The sequence below is a fragment of the Propithecus coquereli genome, unplaced genomic scaffold (assembly GCF_000956105.1).
Source record: "Propithecus coquereli isolate 6110/MARCELLA unplaced genomic scaffold, Pcoq_1.0 Scaffold29, whole genome shotgun sequence".
Classification (NCBI taxonomy): Eukaryota; Metazoa; Chordata; class Mammalia; order Primates; family Indriidae; genus Propithecus; species Propithecus coquereli.
The window spans coordinates 996,444-1,020,039 of record NW_012148507.1 but is presented as its reverse complement, the minus strand read 5'-3'; the positions used below and the strand labels follow the sequence as shown (position 1 = coordinate 1,020,039).

The 23,596-nt window shown below is 39.7% G+C and overlaps 1 protein-coding gene across 1 annotated transcript in view; it reads right to left on the bottom strand.

The window, feature by feature from the left end:
- Nucleotides 1–23,596, bottom strand: part of GCLC (glutamate-cysteine ligase, catalytic subunit) — a 50,348-nt gene that overhangs the window by 9,884 nt on the left and 16,868 nt on the right. Inside the window, exons 2-10 of the mRNA XM_012648602.1 lie at nucleotides 14,850–14,962; nucleotides 13,834–14,016; nucleotides 9,623–9,736; nucleotides 7,949–8,007; nucleotides 7,709–7,842; nucleotides 2,928–3,002; nucleotides 2,325–2,441; nucleotides 1,122–1,260; nucleotides 553–665 (exon numbers count right to left, since the gene is read on the bottom strand). Coding sequence (XP_012504056.1) covers nucleotides 553–665; nucleotides 1,122–1,260; nucleotides 2,325–2,441; nucleotides 2,928–3,002; nucleotides 7,709–7,842; nucleotides 7,949–8,007; nucleotides 9,623–9,736; nucleotides 13,834–14,016; nucleotides 14,850–14,962 — 1,047 coding nt within the window. The remainder of the gene's footprint in view (nucleotides 1–552; nucleotides 666–1,121; nucleotides 1,261–2,324; nucleotides 2,442–2,927; nucleotides 3,003–7,708; nucleotides 7,843–7,948; nucleotides 8,008–9,622; nucleotides 9,737–13,833; nucleotides 14,017–14,849; nucleotides 14,963–23,596) is intronic.

Here is a 23,596-nt window from a genome sequence, read left to right as displayed (position 1 = left end):
GAGTCACTGGACACTTCCATCTCCTCTCCTCTGTCCTCCCCTTAGATCCTGGGCATGCTGCTGCTTCAGTGACCCCAGAGCCTGAGAAGGGCAGCTGTTTCTTAAGATGTTGAGAGATGGTCCCGGACATGCTCAGAAGCCTAATGGCAATCCTGGGAGGATTTGTATCTCTTTTGAGAGTGTGGTGGGGAAGGTAGGTGCTATAGACTGTATTTAGAAAGGTACACATGTAAATATCTACATTTGACATTAGGTGATAAGCCACTGAAAAAACTGATTGTGTTATTTTTTGTGCAGCCGATAATTTACATTTTTTACCACTAGGCAAACAAGAGAAAATACTGAACAAAAAAAACTTAGAATCAGACAGGTAACTTGTAAGAATCATAGAATAAAAGTACTTTAAACCAATTTTTGATTTTTCTTTGTTCTTTACTGCAGTGGGCAATGTAAGGCCTATGAGAGTTCTACTATTACCAATTCCTCACAGGTACAGAAAACTGCCTCCATCTAGGCTCATGGAATGAAATGCATTCAAAAAACAGGAGATACCTCAAAATGGTCAGACTCATTGGCATCGTCCAGGTGTATCTTCTCTTCAAACAGAGTCAGTGGGTCTCTGATAAAGAGGTGAGCAACATGCTGGGCCAGGAGATGGTCAATGCCTGCAAAGACAGATGACACGGGCACTCACTGCAGAGCAGGAGACACCACTTTCTCTAAGTCTAGAAAGAAGACAGGATAGCTCAGGAAGTTTGAAGAGAGGGTGTCTAGAGACTTAGGAAATAGCTGGTTTGTTTAGCATCTTCACCTCGCCCAGGATTTTATCCTATGGACACTGGGGAAGTGTCAGAGTTTCATTCACTACTTACACAATGCCTGCGGGGGCACTGGTGTGGACCTAGGTACAGACCTCCAAAGTAAGTTCCTTTGGCTAAAAGTCAAGAAGATCTCACAAGTATTTGGAACTTGAAACTTTAGGAACAAGCAGCCTCATAAGAAAAGTTAGAGACTTCACACTAAAAATAGAAACCAGACCAGGAGTCAGCAAAAAAGTTTAAAAGAGCTTTGAAGAACTAAAGACGTACAATCAAACCTAGGAAAATGGAATGGAAGCTCACCTTCCTGCAACAGCTGTTCGTAGATTTCTTTATCGATGGTCAAGTCGATGTCATTATATTTCTCTCCACACTTAGATAAGTAGCTGTCTATTGAGTCGTATCGGGATTTACTAATCCTAAAGTTATTGTTCTTCAGTGGCTAAAATTTAAAAAAATATGAATAAATGCCATACAAAATGATCTGGAAATAAGCTAACGCCCCAACTAATTATATTAAAATGCTACATATTTTTATATACAACAATATAAAAACCTCAACATGAGATACTGAAGTTAGCGAATCCTAAAGGATTATTAGGGAAAACTGTATTTTAAAAAATCTGAAGGCAATTTAAGTACCCTTTTCTTCTGATATGATTTAAATATAATTTTCTTTTTAAAGCAGATCGTTGTCATCCTTATTAAGCTAGGAAAATGCAAAGTTGAAAGTGGGAAAAAAAAACCTATAAAATCAAAACGATCTATCCTTTAAAGTTTATTTCTACTCATAAAGTATGTTCAACAATTTATGAATAATCACATAAAGATCAGGGCAGTAGTACAGTCAAGGTTGTGACTTCACAATCACTTGGGAGAGGGGGATCCTTTAAAAACACCTATGTCCAGGACCCTAGTCCTAGAGGTTCTTATTTATCAGGTCTAGGATGAAGCCTGAATGTCTATTTTTAAAGATCTTCATAGGTGGTTCTGATGCACACCCCTGGTTGGAGAAATGCAGGGTGGGTTACAGCTCAACGTGTAAATAAGAAGTGCTAACCTACCCTTATTAAGCAAAGCCTAACCCTTTATACGGAAAAAGAGTCTTTTACAAAAAATTATACCTTCCACAGCAGAAAGCATCATATACAAAGCACTCACGTAGTGCCAAATGCCTTTTGGTAAAAATAGCCATCAGCACTGACTTCCAAAACATAGAAAAATGGCACTAATTTTAAAAGAAGCTAAAACAAATACATAACAACATTTGATAAAAATTAACTTCCCACCCAGTCCAAATCACTTTCCCCACATATTCACCCCAAGACAAATCCTATGACGTCAAAGACCAGAAACAAAGACAGGTTTATGATAGTACTTCCTCCCATATGTGACTAACCTACTTAAGATAAAAATTTAAGGGGAACTTCAAAATTGCAAGTAGTTAAAATAACTGCTTTTTACCTGCTTGATTTAAAAGGGCTATTAAGGAAAAATCATTCCCACCTCCAGTCCTCTCTCCTCCCGAGTTCTGTCATCTACAGATGCAGAAATCACTCCCCAGCGACAATCAATGTCTGACACGTAGCCTCGGTAAAAAGGAGACGCAGCACTCAAAGCCATCTAAAAACAAACAAAAGTCCGTTCCTGTAGATTCAGTGGTACTTACATGCTGAAAAAAGCCCCATAGAGTTATTTTTCTGGTCAAAAAGAATCAGTTTATGCAACCCATACAGACTTCCACCATATGTACCTGTGCTTGCTTTCTTATAGTGAAACATCAGAAACAACCCAAATCCTTGGATTTGATTCATTCAAATCATCCTCTCTATAATGTGGAAATAACCCAAATCCTTTCCCATGAAGAACGGGAGAGAGAAAATGGCTACACTCAAACCTGACACTTCTCACACGTTTTACTAGCAACAGTAAACTTCTACAGCTTAGACTCTTAGCTCATTAGCTCTCAATCTGCATATTATTTATATTCTTTTCTGAACGAATTCTTAACTGATGTGATTTACATACAGCACACTATCAGCAAATTCTGCACATGTAGTCTTATTTCATACAAAGAAGTATTTAAAATAAGAAGTAATTTCTACTTACGACAATTGGACAGATAGTGGCCAACTGATCATAAAGGTATCTGGCCTCAGATATGCTGCAGGCTTGGAATGTCACCTGTTTAAGATTGCAAGTTATTAACAACAAGGAAAGATCATCAGCACGCTCTCCAAGCAGTAAAGTCAGAGGAGAAAGATGGCTTGGGAAGGGAGCGGTGAGGTAACAGCCCTTCACTGATGACAACATTTAAAGCATTGGTTTTGTTTAAAAGCTGTCTTCAGTGAATTTAATTAGAAAATGGTATGTAATCATTTTCCACTACCTATAGACAACTAATATATGTAACCATGTTCCTAAGTGAACAATGATTAAGTCAGGAAAGAAAAACAGGACACAAATAGATGATGAAGTTCAGCAAAGCGTTTCCTCTTCTACTGGCTTATTTTCTTCTGCAACTTCCCATCCCTTCGTTTAGCTGAGGGGTTACGTAAATTATGAAACAAAAGGGATTTGGGGATGTTCATGATAGTTTCCAAAGTTCACTGGCAGCAGTATGGGGAACAGCTTGGAAGGGGGCAAGACTGGAAAGACAGGAAGCAGACAGAACACTACCTGTCAAGGAAAAGGCTGAGAAGGGCTGTGGGTAGAGGCACGCCAGAGTCAAAGCATCAGGTGCCGGTGACCAGTGGGGACAGAGAGTGGCAGGGGTTGGGGAGAGGCACTTAGGTTTTGGCTGGGGTGCTCCTAGGACAACCGGGAAGAAGAATTAGAGAAAAAGAGGTCATGTGCCGTGATGGGCTTATGAAACCAAGGAAACAGATGTCCAAGAGGTCTTGTAAGTGGATGGGTCTTCAGGGCTGGTGCCCAGAAGAAAAATCTGAGCTGGAGAAATATGTGGGGAGTAGGCTTAGGCGATGTCCTGAAGATGGAGAGATCACCCCGGAAGCCCACACAAGGCGGGCAGGGCAGGTAGACACTTAAGAGTTAGGCAGGAAAAAAGATCACATAATTTGGTTAGCACAAATCATCCCCTAAAACAATTACCCGACAGAAACTAAAAAAAGATCTGCCTTCTTTGGGGGATTGGCATAGAAGGGGCAAGGAACACAAATTGTGTTTGTGTTAGCACATTTATGATAACTGCAAATTGGGAACAGTTTTAATTTCCTCTGTTGCAGTTTGAATTTAGCATTGGTTTGGAAATTTAAGTGTTTAAGACTTGAAATCACAGCAGCTGAGTGAATAATATGTTTACTGTTACGATCTCAACTGCTAGTTATAATAGTTTTAGCTAGATCTCAACTTTGCTTTTTTAATAGCTGACAACTTCTGGTGGTGACTCACAAGTTTATCTGCTCAATTACAATGGCATTTCATGTCAGTGTGGAGACTAGCTACAGAAAATAATTATTTAGACAGTTTAGTGTCCTGACCTTCCTATAATTCCCATGTCACTGCTTAAGTCAGCACTGTATTTTAATTAAAAGGTAATGATAATTAACTAGTCATTAACAAATCAATTCAACATGGAGAGTGTCACAGATATCAAGGAATAAAAGTTTCAAAGGTTAACAGAAATATTCAGAAGGACTGGCAATTACGTCGTTACCAAATCAAGGGTCATTTCTGCAAACAGGTGCAAACTTGGAAACCAGTTTGTGTACGGTAAGGATTAAATGAGAAGTGAGGAAATGGGAATTGGTAAGTAAAGTATTTATGTATAATACATATCTGTTGTGATCCCATCACTAAAATTTAAGCTTCAGGAGGGCAGGGACCTGTCTTGCCATTCTCTACTCCAAGTATGTAGGACGGTGTCTGACACCTAGTTACTGCTTAACAAATAATGTATTAAATGAACAGAGAATCTTGAAGGAAAGAGGGTGCCAAAGAGGAGAACACAGGGGTAACGGTATGGTGAGAAACTTGAAAAACCATGACCCCCAAAACCAAATTTATAAGGCATTAGGACTAAAAATTACCCAAATGTTCCCCTTAAGTGGTTTGACTGATGAATTATTTTGAACATGCATCTTGTTGTTTATTTAGGTCTTTTTTTAAGTTACTTTTAGGTATTTTAGTGTGTGTTATTTTATTTATTTATTTTAGAGACAGGGTCTCACTCTGTTGCCCAGGCTGGAGTGCAGTGGCACCATCATAGCTCACTGCGGCCTCAAACTCCTGGGCTCGAGCGATCCTCTCACCTTGGCCTCCCAAAGTGTTGGGATTACAGGAGTGAGCCACCATGCCTGGCCTATTTTTGTTTTTAAATGATACTATGAGAAGCATTTCTTCTTTGCAGTTTTTTGACTGGCTTCTCTCACATGTCCTAATACACGCTGGACAATTAATAGGTGAATCCTGGAAAAGCCAATCTTAGAAAAGTATGCTTACAAAAATTAGCAACTGGAACTTAATAGTTTACAATAGTGAAGTGACTGAGTTACATTAAACAAATTTCGTAATTAGCTTCCTTACTCTAGAGCTCATATAGCAATCACCAAACCAAACAGGACATCATTCTTGACAATGGCTTCAATGGAAAAAAGAGAAGAGTCCCTACACCTTACAAAGGTGTGAATATATCAACAGTTTTGGTCCTGGCATTCTTTAAAGCATCATCTGAAAAAGAGACACATGCCACCAGGAAACTGAAAGGAGGGGGCAAAAAAAGAGGAACTAGGAAAAATACATGTTAGAAACCTAAATATCTCAACTAAAATTTACTTAGAATCCAGTTTTGAAGTCACACGATTTTCTCGGGGGAAAAAAAAAACCTATCGAAACATGTCATAAACTTACTGCTTAATAAATGATTCCTGAAAAGCCCAAAAAGAGTGGAGAATTTAAATGTGGTTAAAATGCTTTTGGTTTTAGACAGTTTTCTGCTTTATTGTAATAAGTAGTTTCTAGTGTTCCACTTAAGAGATACAAGGCAGGGATTTCTGTGGTGATTTGTGGAATTTGTCTCGTTTGCCACACACTTATGTGGAGTACTGAAACTGGGACACAACACTGGGGAAAAAGATAACTTGATCATAAACCCATAACAAAGCTTAAATTGGATGGAAAATTGTTATTTACAATAAAAATGTTGATCATCTACCATTAGGACATATTTATTTGTCTAGATACAATGTTTCAAGGGAAAGACTAGCCCTTTGGAACTATAGGGTGTCCCAAAAGTCACCATACACAGGGAAAAGGGGAAATTGTAGCCAAATGTACCTTCATTTACAAAATATTCATTACAAAATTTTAAGAAATGTTTCCTTTGTATGGAGACTTTTGGGACACCCTGTATGTTGGAGTAAATATGCTGTCCTTGGCAGAACACCTTGTTTTAATATTAAACCAAGGAAAGGTAATCAGTACTATAATAGCACTTCAACAATTTTAAAGCTATGCACTATAAGTTCTAGAACTTAATGGTTCTCTTTAGAAATATTTGTAATTAAGATAGGAGAGCAGATATACACTTAAAAGTCAAAAGGTCTCTTTTCATGAAGCGTGACTGTTTATAACTTACTGCTCTATGTTTGTTTGGAAGCCACATTTTTTATACTACCTATACATGTCAAGAAAACAAAAAATTATCCTTGGCCATGTTATTTAAACACATTCAGCATGGAAAAATCTGACTCTGGCATTTAATTTGGATTATACACAGTTTACAAAATAAACAGATCAGAGGTATATGTGCAAAGAGGTGTGTGTACATGCCGCAGCTGTTTGAGACGAGGGGACGCTGGCTTTCTGGGCCTCTGTGTTGAGGGTAATCAGGTTGGTGGCCCAGAGGGGCCTCCCATGGCCAGGTGCTGTGCTGCTCCAGGCCCCTAAGGACTCTGCTTCCAATCAGCTGAAGTAATCAGAACTGGATAAAATCTCCGTGGACAATAACAAACAGCCACTCTCTCTCTTTTTTTATATGAAATTTTCAATTTGAAAATTTACATTTTGTGCAATTCCTTTGCCTGTTCTAACATGATTTTAATCAAATTGAAAGTTAAAAAAATACTTCTGTTAAAGCAATGAAATAAATATAAGCTTAGAGTCAGACCTAGAAGGGGCCTTAATATAAACGCTTCTTTTCACTGATGAGAAAACTAAGCCAAAAGAAGTGAAGGGAGTTACCCAAATACCTGAGCCAAAACCTGGTCGTAGGCCCATGTGCTGCCTGATGGGTTCTGTGCTCTCCCACTGAGGTCCTAAGTGAGCCTCGGCACAAGCACTGCCAGGGGCACCAGTAATTTAATCAGATCCAGAAAAAATCTTAAATGGGTAAATAGAGAAAGGCTATTCTGTACAACTTAGCCAGGGGTAAGACAAACATGGGCTGCTAAATATTTACTCTTTTTATACCACTAGAAGGCTTTGCACAAATGTAAAAATTTAAAGTCCAAACCATCCTTCTCTTGAATTACAAAATCATTGGAACATTTCCATGAGAGCTCATTTCCAGAAGTAAGAGATTTGAGTGATGTTTAACAACCTCACTAGTCTGTCACTAGATGGCAGTAAAAACCAGGCATGTAGAAAGAAAATAAAGACAATGATCACAAAATATTCTGCGTTTTAAGTTAATTAATAACCACAGTACAGTATATACCTTTGTGGCAAACTGTAGACTCTGTAGAATTATTAGTCAAGATACAGCTTCCAAAGAATTTACTAAAAATAATTTCATTGCTTTTCAGAAAGGCATACCATCTACCATTTCATCCTAATTGTAATTTTTAAAAGAGGAAACATGCACACATAAAGAAGTTAATAAACAGAAATGAATGAGGACACTTTCCCTCTCTGGATATTTGAAACAATACCTGAAGACAGCAATTGCCCATCCCAAATCCCATGGCATCCATGTAAATATGATCCGGCTTAGAAGCTTTTGCTGCCTCATCATCCTCAGGAAATGTTTCTATAAATGGAGATGGTGTGTTCTTGTCCTTAAATACTGTATTATTAATTAAAAAATAAAAGAATAAAATGTTTGAGAGTCAATCATTAAACAACAATTCAACAGGTATCTCTCCCACCCTGCCACCTCTCTGCAGACTTACTTGGCACATTGATGACAACCTTTTCTCCTCTCCTGTGTCGGATATTTCTTGTTAAGGTACTAAAACAGACAATCAAACGTCATAAATTGGTCACCTAAGAGTCGTCATGTATAAGAAGAATCTCATCATATACAGGTAAATGCAATGAAATCAAACTAATTCTCTAAGACCACCCTACAGAAAATGTGGGTCAAGATACTCTTAAGGGAATTTTCTGAAAAAGGTTTTGCCTTAGTATCAATTCCTTGGCTCTTGCTTGAGAATGCCATTCTCTCCCTGCTCAGCCCTGCTTCCACAGCTCCCTACAACTTACCAAATCAAGTTCAGGTGTCAAGGTCTGCCATGGTCCGATTTCACCCTATGTTTCTAACGTTCCCCACGTTAACTTGAAAGACACTGGTCAAACTTTAGCACTCCTTTTCCCCAGGCTTCTCTGGAGCCCCACCCAATACACCTCATTCCTCTCTCCCCCCAATCTTCCGCATTAGTACTTATCCTCCAGACTGTGCTGTCTCACCCAGAAGCTACCAGGCACATTGTGACCATTAAGCACTTGAAACGTGGCTAGTCCTAATTAAAACATGCTGCGAGAGTAAAATACACACTAGATTTTGAAGACTTAGTACAAATAAAAGTAAAGTTTCTCATTAATAATTTAAAAATACTGATTACAAATTCTGGATCTACTGAGTTAAATAAAATATATTATAAAATTACATTTACCTGTTTTTTGCTTTAATGTGGCTACCAGAAACTTTGTAATTACATTTGTGGTTCACTTCATGTTGCCATTAGACGATGCATCCATATACTCAGCTTAAATGCCACCTCTGCTATGAAGCTTGCTTTGATCCCCCCAGTCAGAAGCAGCCTCCTTTCTCCAAGGAGGATCTCTGGTGCTACCACCTTTGGATATATGCCATAATCTATCTTTGCTTGCAGCTCAATATTTTTATTTTCCTTTAAACATACGACAACATTTGAAGTTGGGAACTATGCTGATAAATCTTTGTCTCCCTTAAAGACTTTGCACACAGCGCACGTGCAGGCCTGTTAAAGGAGTGACCACTGAGAAGTCCCCACGTTCCTACCTCCGGCTCAGGAGCCTGGGCTCAGGATGACGGATGAGCACTAAGGTACAAAGCCAAGGGCAGCCTGGTGAAGCCCTGAAGCAACTTAAAACCTAAGAATTAAACTACAAACTAACAGACCTAGAAGTTAACAGAAGGGAGAGTGCCTATACCAGCTGCTGGACATGTTTTACCTTCTTACCAAGGTATACAGAGTGAGATGAGCGATCACAGATACTGATGGTAACTTGGAGAGGGGAAAAAGGTAGGAATAACTAAGGGAAAGTTTCCCAAAGTAGGTGTTTACACAACTAGGACTGAAAGTAATCTCCCCATAAGAGAGAGGATAGTGGCTAGACAAATGACTTTAAGACGACTTGGAAAATGGACAAATTGAGGCTGGATGCAAGAAGTGACCACCAAGCAGCAATGGAGGTCCCGAGGATATGAACAGGTGTATGTCTGCCGCCTTCTCCGGTTATTTAGGGAAGGAGCCAGAATTCAGTAAATGCTCAAAAAGGATTCCCAGTTTGGACAACCGCATTCTCAGAAGGCAGAGATCTGAGTGAGGGGCTCTTGCTTTTCAACCCAAAGCCATACTCACCTGAAGCGAGGGTGCTTGTTTATTGCTTCATCTGGGAAGAAGAGGGACTTGGAAGCTCCTCCTTCAACCGGGTTGGGTGTGTACTCGGGTATTGTGAACCCAGGACAGCCTAATCTACAACAAATTGAAGAACTAAGTAGATGGGATTTGTTTTCAGGAATAAATTATGTGTAGTTTTGCCATCATTGCACCTGTTAAGAACATCTCGCCTCTGTTATTCCCATTTCAGAGGCTGTGTGTTTACGAAACAAATGCTCTGTAAGTGCTGTGCCCCTTTACAACCACTGCCTACACTTCCTGCTTGCATCTCATGAACTTCATCTTGCTCTTCTGTGATTCCAGCCCAGCACTGATTTACCGGAGTCTCTGCTTACTCACAATCCAGAGCATTTACTTCGGTCCTCCCCACCTCTTCATCTAATAGGAAGGACAACACAGATGTCACTTCCCTTGGTCACATCAATTGTCACGGGTTGTACATGTCCCTCTACACAGCTTCTGAGGCATCCTCTTTTCCCAGTGCTAAACTCTCAGATTTTCCTCTGACCCCCTGCACACCACCACTGCCTCCCACCTCCTGGTAGGCTTTGTTTGAATCTGGAAATCTGGAAGGGGCCTTCTGTTTTTTGCCTCTACAGATCACACGAATCCCCCAAGATGTGGCAGTGTCTCTGCCGGTGTCCCCATCCACCAGCGATTTCCTGCAGTCTGAAACCCAACCCAATTATCTTACTTGACCTAAAGAAGAGCTCTAATTCCAACACAGAAAAATGAAGCTCCATATTTATCTTTGAGTTTGTAAAGCTCAAATTCCACATCACCTGCAGTGATGCCACTGGTTTTTCCAAGTTAGGAATTTAAAATCAAAGTTAAGCATGCTGTGAGGGAGGACAAAGATTAACAAAGCTAGTGAGAGCAAACCAGCGGAGGCTCTTGCTGGGGTTTTAGATCAGTGGTAGGAAACTTCTGGCTTAAGGGCCAACTAGCCCAATGCCTTATTTTTAACCCCTACCTTTTATAAAATAAAGTACCTACTGGCTGCCCACATCCACCTTGTAAACAACTGAAGTTGCTGATCTTATCTGGAAAACAGTTCCCAGCTCTAAGGGCCCTTGAGAATTCCTGCAGCTATGTGCATTATTTACTATGAGCCTGCAAACCTTAGGAAGAGTCCTTTAGTTGAGTAATAATCTTAAATCTGGGGGATTCCTTGCTAACTATAATCAGGCGAGATGAAGAGAGACTGAGAATGTGTTTGTCTGGAAGAGAGAAGGCAGAGTCAGCGCTCGGATCTTCAGACATTTACAGTGGACATGTTTAATATCTGTACTGTCCAAACCAACGGATAGTCACCAACCACGCGTGGCTACTGAGCACTTGAAATGCTAGTGTGAATGGGGAACTAAATTTTCATTTTATGTAATTAATTAAAGTCTCGTGGCCAATGTTTTAGACTACAATTCTATACTACAGAGCTTTTCCTCTTTACAGAAAGAAAAATCACATTGTTTACATTTAAGACTAGAACACTCCCTTTCTCTCTTGATCCCACATTACTATAAAACTTTTATCATTTACTGTGGATGTAAGGGGGGAGCTTCTAACCACTAAATGACTAATATTGGTTCTTGTTTTGTTTTCAAGTCCAAAAATATCCTCCTATCCTAATACATATGGTTAGGCTTTAAAAAATCACTTATTTTTAGAATAAAACTTATTCCTGTTTCAACTCTCCTTTGATAATGACATAAGAAGCTTTAAAAAAGGGCAACTATTCCATATAGAGCCATTCTCAATTAAGGTAAGAGACACATTAAGTTAAACCAAAAACTTTACCTTGTGGCCAAGAAAGAACCACCACTGCCTATCTATACTACACATTCCTAAATTTTAAAATATAAAACAGTTCTAGTTTGTGTTACAAACTTTTTTTTTTTTCAATTTGCTAAGTGAAATGTACAACCCTCTTAATGTTAAGGAGAAAAAAGGAAAATGTAAGATATTAAATTTTCCAGTTCACTAAAAGTTGTCATATAACATCTGTAACCTACTTCTTGGCCTCTACTCTGATATTCTAAGGTTTTCAGGACAATCACTAAAGCAATAGCCTTGACATCTCTTCTGTCCCCCAGCAGGTCTGCTGATTTTGCCACCTTTTGATCTACGCACCCACATGCAGGCTGCCTTTGCTTCCCCCAGGTGAGCCCCTCACCTATCTCCTAGTCAGCTGGGGCACCTGTTCCAGGTCCAAGCTCACACTACAGCCCCGGTGAGGGCTGAGAAGCAAAAATGGGAGGCTACCCGCCCAATCCAACCTTCCCAAGGCCTCCCACTGCTTTTAGGATGACAACCAAAATTCCTCCTACTCACACCAGCCAGCTTGCCTTCTTTTAGTTCCCAGAAGGCCCCCGCTTGCCTGGCTTATGCTAGGACTTCTGTGCACACTGCTCCCCCTTCTCCAGGACATTCCTCCCCTCCCTACTCCAGTTACACACCTCCTAGTAGAACCCTGACATCACTCAGTCACCCACCCGCCAGCCCCCAGAGTGCATTAGAAAGCCACGTCACATGCTTTGCTCCCCACCTCTTCCTCACAGCACTGCCCCAAGTTTGCACTCCCTGAATCTGTGGGCATGACTGACTTATCTCCCGCTAGCTCCTCTCAATCGTGACGGCCTGCCCATACTGCCTGGGGCCGGCATGGAGCAGGCACTCAGGTGTCTGAGTGAATGGCAGAGTCAATGATTTTTCCTCTCTTTCAAACATTAGGGTGAAGAAATCTGCCAACTCTTATCAAAACACACCTGCCCACCCTCACCCAGCTGGGGTTTTTTCTTCTGGTGGGGAGGGGAGTGGCCTGCACAAATGGAATGAAGGAATCACAGAAAATAAGAGATGCTTCTATAAATGTTTGAAGATTGGCTTAAATAAGGTTTCGACTATTTAGATGTTACAGTGGAGATTTTTTTGTTTGTTTTGGAGACAGGGTCTTGCTCTATCACCCAGGCTGGAGTGCAGTTGCGCCATTACAGCTCATTGCAGCCTCAAACTCCTGTGATCAAGCGATCCTCCTTGCCTCAGCCTCCCAAGCAGCTGGAACTACAGATGCACACCATCACACTCGGTTAATTTGTCATTTTCTGTAGAGATAGGGTCTTGCTATGTTGTCTGGACTGGTCTTGAACTCCTGGCCTCAAGTGATCCTCCCACCTCAGCCTCCCAAAGTGCTGGAATTACAGGCATGAGTCACCATGCCTGGCCGACGATGAAGGTTTAATAAAAAGAAAATTTCCATTTAAATGCCCCTCTCTAAGACCAATGGAATAATTCTGAATGTTTGTGTTTGTTACAGACATTTATCAGGGAAAAAAAGGTATAAAAATAGTTCCAAGTGTTCTAGGCCATGGATACCAACCCTCAAAGCTCTTCTGAACTGTGAGGAGGTAAGTATACTATCACGATCTGACAGATAGCTAGCGCAGACAACTCATATTCATGATTTGGGAGAACTGCATTCTCACATAGAGACTCTACATATAATATGTACAATATTTACACACCTCATTCTAAGCTAAGAACATTATTTCACTATTTATATTTACTTTTACATATTCTAGTATGTGTCATAACTACATGTGATGACAAATCTTAAATCTTTGCAGTACAATATCCAAACATGACCTAATGTTGCATCTTGTTCATAATTAATATGTATTGACAGTACACAGGGAGCACAGGTGACCTGACCTGCCACCAACACCACCATGTTAGTAGGCAAATGCTCCTTTTTGAAAAGTGCATGAGGGAGCAACTATCACAGTCAAGTGAGAAGAGCACTCGGAGGTCACCAGGAGGCTCGGCTACTGCCTACAGGGTCGGAACTGTCTGGCGGGTGTGCTGTGCCCTCCACCCTTGCCTGCGGTGGACGTGGCCACCACTGCTGGTCCTCATCACAGTCCCCACGGTGTTTCCCCCAAACCCAGACGAGCGCTCTCACCACAGTGCTCTGGGCAGCCACGACCCACCCACTGAAGCTGCCATGCGATTTTGCCTTTAGCTCTAGCATTACAGAGTCTTAAATGTGGCTTACAAAGTATGAACTGTATGTAAAGTGTGAGGATTGTAGGGTGAAATGCTTGGCTCACAACCTGCTGTCTTTACAATCTACAGCTCTAATATATCTTCTGGGGCACGTTAATATAGGAACTAACCTTGGAAATGAAGTTATTGTGCAAAGAGCCTGATTTTCTTCTAATAGAGAAGTGGCCTCCTTCCGGCGTTTTCTCATGTTGGCTTCGACTGTGTTGAATTCCGACATTGTTCCCCCGTAGGGCTGTCCAGGTGTCCCTTCAATCATGTAACTCCCATACTCTGGTCTCCAGAGGGTAGGATGGCTACAGAGGAGAAACAATTTAGTTCCATTTATTCTTTTGCTGCAGCTTACTCCATTTTTTAAAGTTTTAAGATTGCTTAAAAAATTTAGAAACCATTAGGTATAAACAAAGCCAAGAACTCATTCACAATTTCCAATAGCTATTACTTTTCCACAGCTCTTCATCTATAAGGGTTAACAAGTATTAGGTCCAAAATATTTGTAAATAACTTAAAATGTACACATGGGACTCACCGTCCAGGACAAGCTAGAAAGGAGACGAGGCCTTATAGGTGTCCAAACCCAAATGCAGCTTCCCAAAAACTAGAGAGTAGAACATGAACTGGAGAATACATATCCCCTTCCCTCCCTCTCTTCGTCTATTTAAATAAAGAAATATTTGAAAACATTATGCCAGCCAAACAAAACCCATCTGCAAGTTTTATCTTGCACCATGATTTCTGACCCCAGTTATGCTTTGGTAATGTGGTTTTTTTGCTCCCCCCCCCAATGCTTAATAATAACAAGTTTTAATATTTAGTTGGCTGTACACAGTGCTTTAATATATTAATGTATTTAATCCTAGTGCCCTAGGTATTGTCATTATCTCTATTTTAAGGCGAGGAAACTGAGGCACAGAAAGGTTAAGTAACTTGCCCAAGGTTATTCAGCTATTCAGTAGAAGAATCAGGATTTGAAAGCCAGGCGAATCAGGATTTGAAAGCCAGGCGACCTGGAACCAGAGCCTGCACTCTTAACTGCTATGCTATCCTGCCTCCTACAAATCTGAGAAAAGATTATATATTCTAGTAGTTCCAACAGTTTCAGAAATAGGCCTTCAACATATCCGCTTACTTTGGGTTTGTCCTTTCCCCCTTCTCTTGTAGAGTTTCAAGAACTTCCTCTCCAGACAGGACCAATTGGACTTTTTTATTTTCATGATCAAAAGATACCAACATGTATTCCACCTATTGAAAATAAAAGTGAGAAAGATTAACATTCTTCCAGATTTGTGCTCACTGTAATCTTCAGAAGAAAAAGGCAGGGAAATGTGAAGGCTGGAAAGGATCCCCAATAACTTGAGACAGTCACATTTGCTTACGCCACAGCATATAATAAGTATTCGTTTGCATAATATGAAAACCTGTAGAGGACGGTCAGTCAACAGTGGCATTGTTTGAGGACAAGAACTCTTATTCTTCCATCCTTTCTCTCCTCTATTCTACTTTAGATCCTACAGAAAGGTCAAGATACCCATTTTCACAAAATATACTTCAAAAGAGATGGGTTTCAAAGCTAAGGTTCTGTAAATTGCAGTTGTAAAGAAGAAGTTGCATTTTAAAATTTAAAATGGCTAACTATATACTCAGTTGGCTTATCATAAATTTAAGAAAGTGGTTACTGGACATTCCTATCACAGCAGATTACACTTTACTGGCAGATTTTTTAATATCCCACTACAAGTCCCACTTTTGGAGAGTTAAACTATAATCATAAATACATGAATATGAAGAAGTTGCTTCAGGGGTTTCAACGATTTGGTTTTGTCACGATTTGGCTTGTCACAAATAATTTAAAACAACTTCGCCACTCTGAAACCATATAAAAGTTACAATGCACCAGTGCATTTTTCATACTATCTTACGGTGGAATTCTGATAAAAATAAAGAGTTAAATACCAAAGAAAGACTCCTCCGGGCAGAACACTACTAGAACCTGCTTTTGTTTTCCCTGAAATTGCATGCTTTAAATCATGACAGCTGGTGTGAACAGTGAAGATTATGAATCATTACCTGTGACTCAAATAAAACCACCATTATCCATATGTAAGTGAAAAGGCATGGAACATTTGAAAATACCATTTCCACAAGGCACCAACATAGTTACTGTAGAGAAGAGGCGCCAAACTGATGTCCCACAGGCAAACCAGTCCGCCATGCAGTTGGTTTGACTTACAACAGCAGTTAACAAAAAAAAGGGGCAGAGGCAGGCAACAGTATATCCACTATCTCCCTGATATTTCACATGTAAATCCAGAGTCTCACCCTTAAAAACAATATCCGGAAGCCCAGCACTATGCCTATCTCTGCGGGGCTGTGGTTGGGTTGCTCTCTTTTGGGCGTATGTACACTGTCCGCAGTGGCCTGTTTCCTTATTTGTGTGTACCTGTCTGGTCCTGGAAGGCACTTGGGTCAGCCAACCCCATCACACAGAAATGGTAAGAGAATGTTTTGCCCTTTAGCTAAGAAATATAATTATAGGCCAGGCCTGCCTCATGCCTGTAATCCTAGCACTCTAGAAGGCCAAGGCGGGTGGATTGTTTGAGCTCAGGAGTTTGAGACCAGCCTGAACAGGGGCGAGACACTGTTTCTACTTTAAAAAAAAAAAAAAGAAAGAAATTAGCTGGACAACTAAAAATATATAGAAAAAATTAGCCGGGCATGGAGGCACATGCCTGTAGTCCCAGCTACTCGGGAGGCTGAGGCAGAAGGATTGCCTGAGCCCAGGAGTTTGAGGTTGCTGTGAGCTAGGCTGACGCCACAGCACTCTAGCCCGGGCGACAGAGTGAGACTCTGTCAAAAAAAAAAAAAAAAAATAAATAATTATAAAGAGGAAAAAATGTTAGTAACCATAGGAAATAGCTCAAGCAGGTTTAAACTACAAAAAATAAACTTTGAATTCACTTTTATTAGTTGCCTTACTGGTAAGTTTAGGTTCCCATTAGAATTTTTTAGTTGAAGAAATGGGTAAGACCCCTTGATTTAGGTACATGAACCAGAAATGTGAGATCTGCACCTGCACAATCACTCTGTGTCAACTGACTGAAGAATCTGGAACTGCATCAAGTACAGGCTGCTAGGTAGCATCTACAGATCTATGACTCCTGAACAGCTAAAACTATCGAACAGGAAACTTTAAGATCCGGGATGGATACATACGAAGATCATAAGTATGGGAAACAAGTTTACTTTTAAGTGAACATAACGAGAAAGTATGCTTTCATATATGGATCCCAACCTTTAAAACTAGCATGCAAAAGTAGGCATGATCACCCACTTTTTACAGGTGGGCAAAGAGGTTCAGAGAAGCTAAGTAAGCTACCCAATGCCAGAAGTGTCAGGCAGGGATTTGAAGCCAGCTCTGCCTGGCCTCAAGGACCAGCATACCTTGCTGCTAGGACTATAGAGGATGCCAATCTTGGTAAGTGATGACAAGCTTTTTATAAAAGTGTTATAAGCTACACAAGGCAGGAAAAGATTATAATATGGGCTGGAAATATCTCCAACTGATTATGCTTCAATTTTATGAAGTGGGCCTAACATTGTATCCCAGAAGTCAAAATGTAACTAATAGTTACAGTCATAGATTTAAACATACGAATTGACCCATTTTCTCAGACTCAGGACAGAGCCCACTTGCTCTGTGTAGCATTCCTAACTCCCCCAGCTAGAAGGAATCTTTCTCTTTCACTCACTGACTCCAACACATATGCCTGGCATCATCTGCTACCTGAATTAAGTTATCTTCTTAATCGGATAATATGCTTCCTAAAGAAAGATAAAGAGATACTTCCTAGCTTACTGGGTCTGCATCATTTATTTATTACCAAAAAGAGCAGTAATTTTTGCAGCAATTATATAAACTAAATTCAGTAACTTTTGTTAGTTTCCTAGTTTTGAAAAAAACAAATCCTTCATTTTCAAATTCACTCTTAGCCCACAAGTTTAAAGCATGGGTAGGGCAAAAGAACAAAAAGCTCAAACTCATTACCAGTTTTAAATATCAGCCAAATGGATGACATTTAAAATGTTAACAAACTCTTAATTAAAAAATAATCACTTCATGATCTCATTAAGCAAATGAAACAGAAAAACAACAGAATATTTACCAAATACAGAAAAAAACAAACTTACTTTTCAATAAATGTTTTAAGTTCAGTTGGAAGCCATATGAATTTCCTGAATATTTTTCAAATTCAAATTCAAGGCCTTCTGACGTACTCATCCTCTGTAGTCACCCTGATCCTTCTGCATCAGTCCTTGAAATAGTTCTTTAACCTCTTAGCTTTTTGTTATTTAATCCTCCCTGCCACCTTAACACATGTATGTTTATTTCCAATTCTAGTTCATATGAGCATACCAATGATTAACTAAATCTATAAAAGCCAAACTACAGCTGAAACAGGGTTTGGTTCAGTAACCTAGATATGCGTGGTAATGAAAAGCGGTACATTAAGATAACACTTTCCTATTAATAAAACACCTAAAGCCACAATGATTTATTTTATGATTTCTGGATTTTGTTCTCATCCTAAACTTCCTTTTCGCATCCAAAGGGTGAGAGGAACAGACAAGTTCAAAGAGAAAATAATAAAACAGAGGCTCTTCCATACCACAACACTGATTCCAAGGATTAAATTGTACCAGCTTCCTAACCTTGAATAGCATCTGGGCTATAAACCCAGAATCCCAGCAACATCTCTTTCATACATTGCACACACACACACAACTCTGAAAGCATATGGCCAAAGAGCATCATAAATGGGTTGCAGAGGAACCAATTCAAATTCGTGTAATTAGCATACTATCTTGGAAATAGGAAGAAAAAAAAAAAAAACAAAACAAACCACTGAGCTCTATTCTCCACAGTACATAGGTCACAACTCCCTAGATGTGACTCTGGGACCCTGTTATTTGGCAGCCATCAGTTATCCTTTTAAATGGGGGAGAACGGGCCCAAGAAAAATACTCAACCACTTTGCAAAGACACTCATATTTTAAATATGCACTACTTTTTCTACAAATGGAAATTAAAATCCCTTAGATTTCTAGTGCTAAAAGGCTAAATTTTATCCCACTAGAATAAAAGTCACTAATATCCCTGAACTGTCGAATCAAGGACAACAACACATATGAAAAAGGCTAGGATGAAAGTCACTAATATCTCTAAGCTGTAGAATCAAGGACAAAGACACACATAAAAGACTATGTACTTTGCTTTATGTGTTATACAGTGTTGCTAGGAACAACCTGGACATAATAATCCTCAAGTCATTTAACACAGGTTTAAACCAAGGTGAAGTATTTTATGTTCATCTAAAATTAGGCCAATAAAAACAAAGTATCTTAACTGAGGGTGATGTAAGTAGTCAAAACGAAGCTAAATATAGAGTAGACAGCAAAATGCCTGTGGCATTTAAGATAACAGTTAATAAATATTCACATTTTTTGGATTTATGTTGTCTTTACATGGCATTTACCACTAGGGTAAAACAGAAATTTTCCTTTGTTTTAAACATTTTGATACCCTATATTGGTGGGTAAGAGTTTCCGGGAGCTCAGCGTTTGAGGAATGGCTAGACATTTTATGAAATACAAATTTCTTAATTTCTACTACCTTGAGGTAAAAACTGCTTAATTAGAAGACAATCTAGTTCTGTAAGAATCAGACCAATTATAGGCAGTTCCCCATTTAGGGAGGTCACACGTTGAGAAAGTTCCTTTGTCAGTTTCTGTGTAAATCAGAACTAAGGCATCTCCTCTCTCAAAAGCATTTAAGCCACCACATAGCTGACGTCTGGAGAGAAGGAACCTATCACCGCGTCCTGGAGGAACAATGACCTGAGAGGGCCCACATTCCTTCCAGATGGTGACACGAGGACTCTCCCCTTCTCATACCCTAGGAGAGGTCTGCATGCAGGTTGTCAGGTCAAAGAGGGCAAGACGGTGAAGGGCTCCACATGACTCAGCCCAGGGAGAGCGGGTGTGCAGCCTCCACTAGAATCAGGGGTTCATGGCCAGCTCCTCCATTCCACTGTTGGCTCTCTTCCACTGGCCCAAGCAGTTTTGATTCAATTGCTGGATCCTCCTGCCGGTTCTCAGAGGCCCAGTTTTCTCCTTACAGTAACTCCTGAACAAGCCCACAACTATTTTGACGGTTAAGGCTCTAGTGAGAGTTGATGACTAATCAGTGCCAAAACACCTGAAAGACCTGCCTCCTGTTCTAAAGCGTCGCTGGAGTGACAGCCAGTAACACCCTACAGCAGAATTATCTGGCCTGGCTAAGTGCTCGAAATGGCCAAATGGAGCTGTGCATACATAATACAGGGGGATCTAAAATCCAGTCCAGGAGCTCAGAGGCTTCCCAGAGGAAGCGCCATGTAAATTTAGGCTGATTCCTGGAATGGGGACTGGCTGGGCAGAGGTGAGGGTCTAAGAATCCTTAAACATACACTCAACCTCCACTCCTCCCCTGGGGCACTGCACTGCTGACTGCAGCATGATCACCTGTCTGGACTGACAGAGACGCAGATCAACTGAGGCCACCCTCCAGAAACCAAGCCACGATAGTCCCCGCTCTAGGATATAAGCTGCTTTAAAGTTAGGGGTTGTGCCTTCTGTCCAGACCACTGTTTTCCTCACACGACGAACACTTTTTGAGCACCCTCAACCACAGAGTCGGATGGCATCCATTTCCATATCTAGCACAGCATCCGAACCTGGAGCATCTAAACAGGTGCTAGCCATAGTGAGGCTACTTCATTTTTTAATCACCCAATCAGGGAAGACCACAATGACAAGACCAAAATAGCAGCTGCATTTAAAATATTAATAGTAGAAAACTGAATAAGAGATCCTAATACAGATGTAATGAAATTTGATATGGCTGAGAATTTGGTTTAAGGTGGACTCCCACATTAGACATGTCTAATGATGACACCACAAATATCAAAACCACTATTTTACAAAGTAAGCTTTGAGTGCTTTTGGGGGACCAGTAAGTATGAAGTAGAAAACTGCAATGCGTGTGCTTTTGTGTATATATTTTATACATGGTGATATCTGAAACTGGTGACTGTTGATATGTTACAATTAAACCACCCTCTGTCCTGGAAAGAAAATATTTTTGGCAGTTTAGTCTGACGTAATATCAACTTCTTAAAATGTTTCCTATATTTTGAGAAAATAGGCTTTTCTGCTTTTCCCCTTTACTTTGAAATGTCAATTCATACCATAGAATTACACATGATACACTCTAGGGGAAGTTTACACTTTTAGAAAGCAAAACAAATGTTGCCTTTGCCCTGACCTGTTCTTCTGTTGGCATCCTAGATTAGGACTTTGGCTTACAGAACAGGATGCCTTTCATTTATAACATTAATTTCAATTTTAACACTGCATTAAAAAAAAAAATCAATGAATTTCCTATAGGACCAAGCAGAGTAACCTCCTTGACATTATCTTGGCCCACACAGAGAAAACATTCTTCATATGCCTAGATCAGTGATATGAGCCCAAGCGGAGAAACTTCAAGACTTTAAAAAGAAAGGTGAAAGACTTCTACAGGAAGAACTATGAAACACTGAGGAAGGAAATTGCAGAGGATGTAAACAAATGGAAAAACATATGCTCATGGATTGGTAGAATCAACATTGTTAAAATGTTTATACTACCGAAGTGATTTACAGATTCATGCAACCCCCACTAAAATATCAACGTCATTTTTTTATAGATCTAGAAAAAATAATTCTGTGCTTCCTATGGAACCAGAAAAGACCCCAAATATTCAAAGCAACCTTAAGTAAAAAGAACAAATCAGGAGGCATCACTTTACCAGGCTTCAAGCTATCCTATAAAGCTATAGTAACCAAAACAGCATGGTGTTGGCACAAGAACAGAGACCTAGACCAATGGAACAGAACAGAGAACCCAAATATAAAACCATCCTCATGTTGTCATCTGATTTTTGACAAAGCAGACAAAAACATACACTGGGGAAAAGAATCCCTATTCAAAAAATGGTGCTGGGAAAACTGGATAGCCACATGTAGAAGACTGAAACAGGACCCACACCTCTCACCACTCAAAAAATTAATTCACCATGGATAACAGACTTAAACCTAAGGCATGAAACTGTAAAAATGAAAGAATGAAAGAAGAACTATAAGAAAATGGTGGAAAAAACTCTTAGAGACATCAGCCTAGGCAAAGAATTTATGAAGACGACCCCAAAGGCAATTGCAGCAACAACAAAAATAAATAAAAGAGGCTGATGCCATGGCACTCTAGCCTGGGCAACAGAGACTCTGTCTCAAATAAATAAAATTAAATTAAATAAATGGGAGCTGATCAAATTAAAAAGCTACTTTCTGCACAGCCAAGGAAACAATCAATAGAGCGAATAGACACCTACAGGAGAAAATATCTGCATGCTATACATCTGATAAAGGGCTAGTAACCAGAATCTACAAAGAACTCGAGCATCAGCAAGAAAACATCAAACAACCCCATTAAAAAGTGGGCAAAAGACATAAAGAGAAGCTTTTCAAAAGAAGATAGACTAATGACCAATAAACGTAAGAAAAAATGCTCAATGTCTCTAATCATCAGGGAAATGTAAATCAAAATCACAATGAGATATCACCTAACTCCAGTGAGAATGGCTTGTATCAAAAAGTCCCAAAACAACAGATGCTGGCATGAATGTAGAGAGAAAAGAACACTTACACACTGCTGCTGGGACTGCAAACTAGTTCAAACTCTATGGAAAGTAGTATGGAGATACCTCAAAGAACGAAAAGTAGACCTACCATTTGATCCAGCAATCCCACTACTGGGTATTTACCCAAAAGAAAAAAGAAATTTTATTAAAAAAGATACTTGTACTCGAGTGTTTATAGCAGCACAATTCACAATCGCAATGATATGGAAACAACCCAAGTGTCCATCCATACACTGAGTGGATGAATAAAATGTGGTATATGTACACCATGGAATACTACTCAGCCACAAAAAAATGGTGAACTAATACCTCTTGTATTAACCTAGATGGAACTGGAGCCCATTCTTCTAACCAGAATGGAAAAACAAAAACCACATGTACTCACTACTAAATTAGAACTAATGGATCAACACTCATGTGCTCATATGGTAGTCAAACTCAATGGAAATCAAGCGAGTGGGAGCAGGGAGGAGGGGATGGGTAAAATCACACCTAACGGGTACAATGCACACTATCTCGGTGATGGACACCCTTATAATGTTGACTCAAACTGTACAAAAGCAATTTATGTAACCAAAACATTTGTATCCCCATAATATTCTGAAATTAAAAAAAAAGAAGAGTTGCAGGAAAAATTGTGAATGTCATAAAGGGGGGAAATGACATCCTTCATTAAAGGAAAGAAAAAAAATCATGCCCATTATGGTAGTCACTAGGCACATGTGACTATTTGAATTGAAAATGAATTAACATAAAATAAAAAATTCAGTTCTCTAACCTCTGTTGGATACTGCAGAGTAGAACATTCTATTACAGCAGAAAGTTTTACTGGACAGCACTGGACTAAAACCCACGAGAAACTTAGACATGCTAATTCATTACTGTGGACACAAAAAAAATCCTTGAATAAATATTTGCTCTTTCATAACCTACAGATGGCATGAGACATTTATTTTCTGGGCCTCTGAATTTATGTTAGCTGATTTTTAAAAAATCTTACTATCACACTTCAGGCATATGGTTAGTTTTAGTTTTCTGTTAATAATAAAAGACCATTAAGGCACTTCTATCTTATTTCTGAACCAAATTTAGCAAAACCT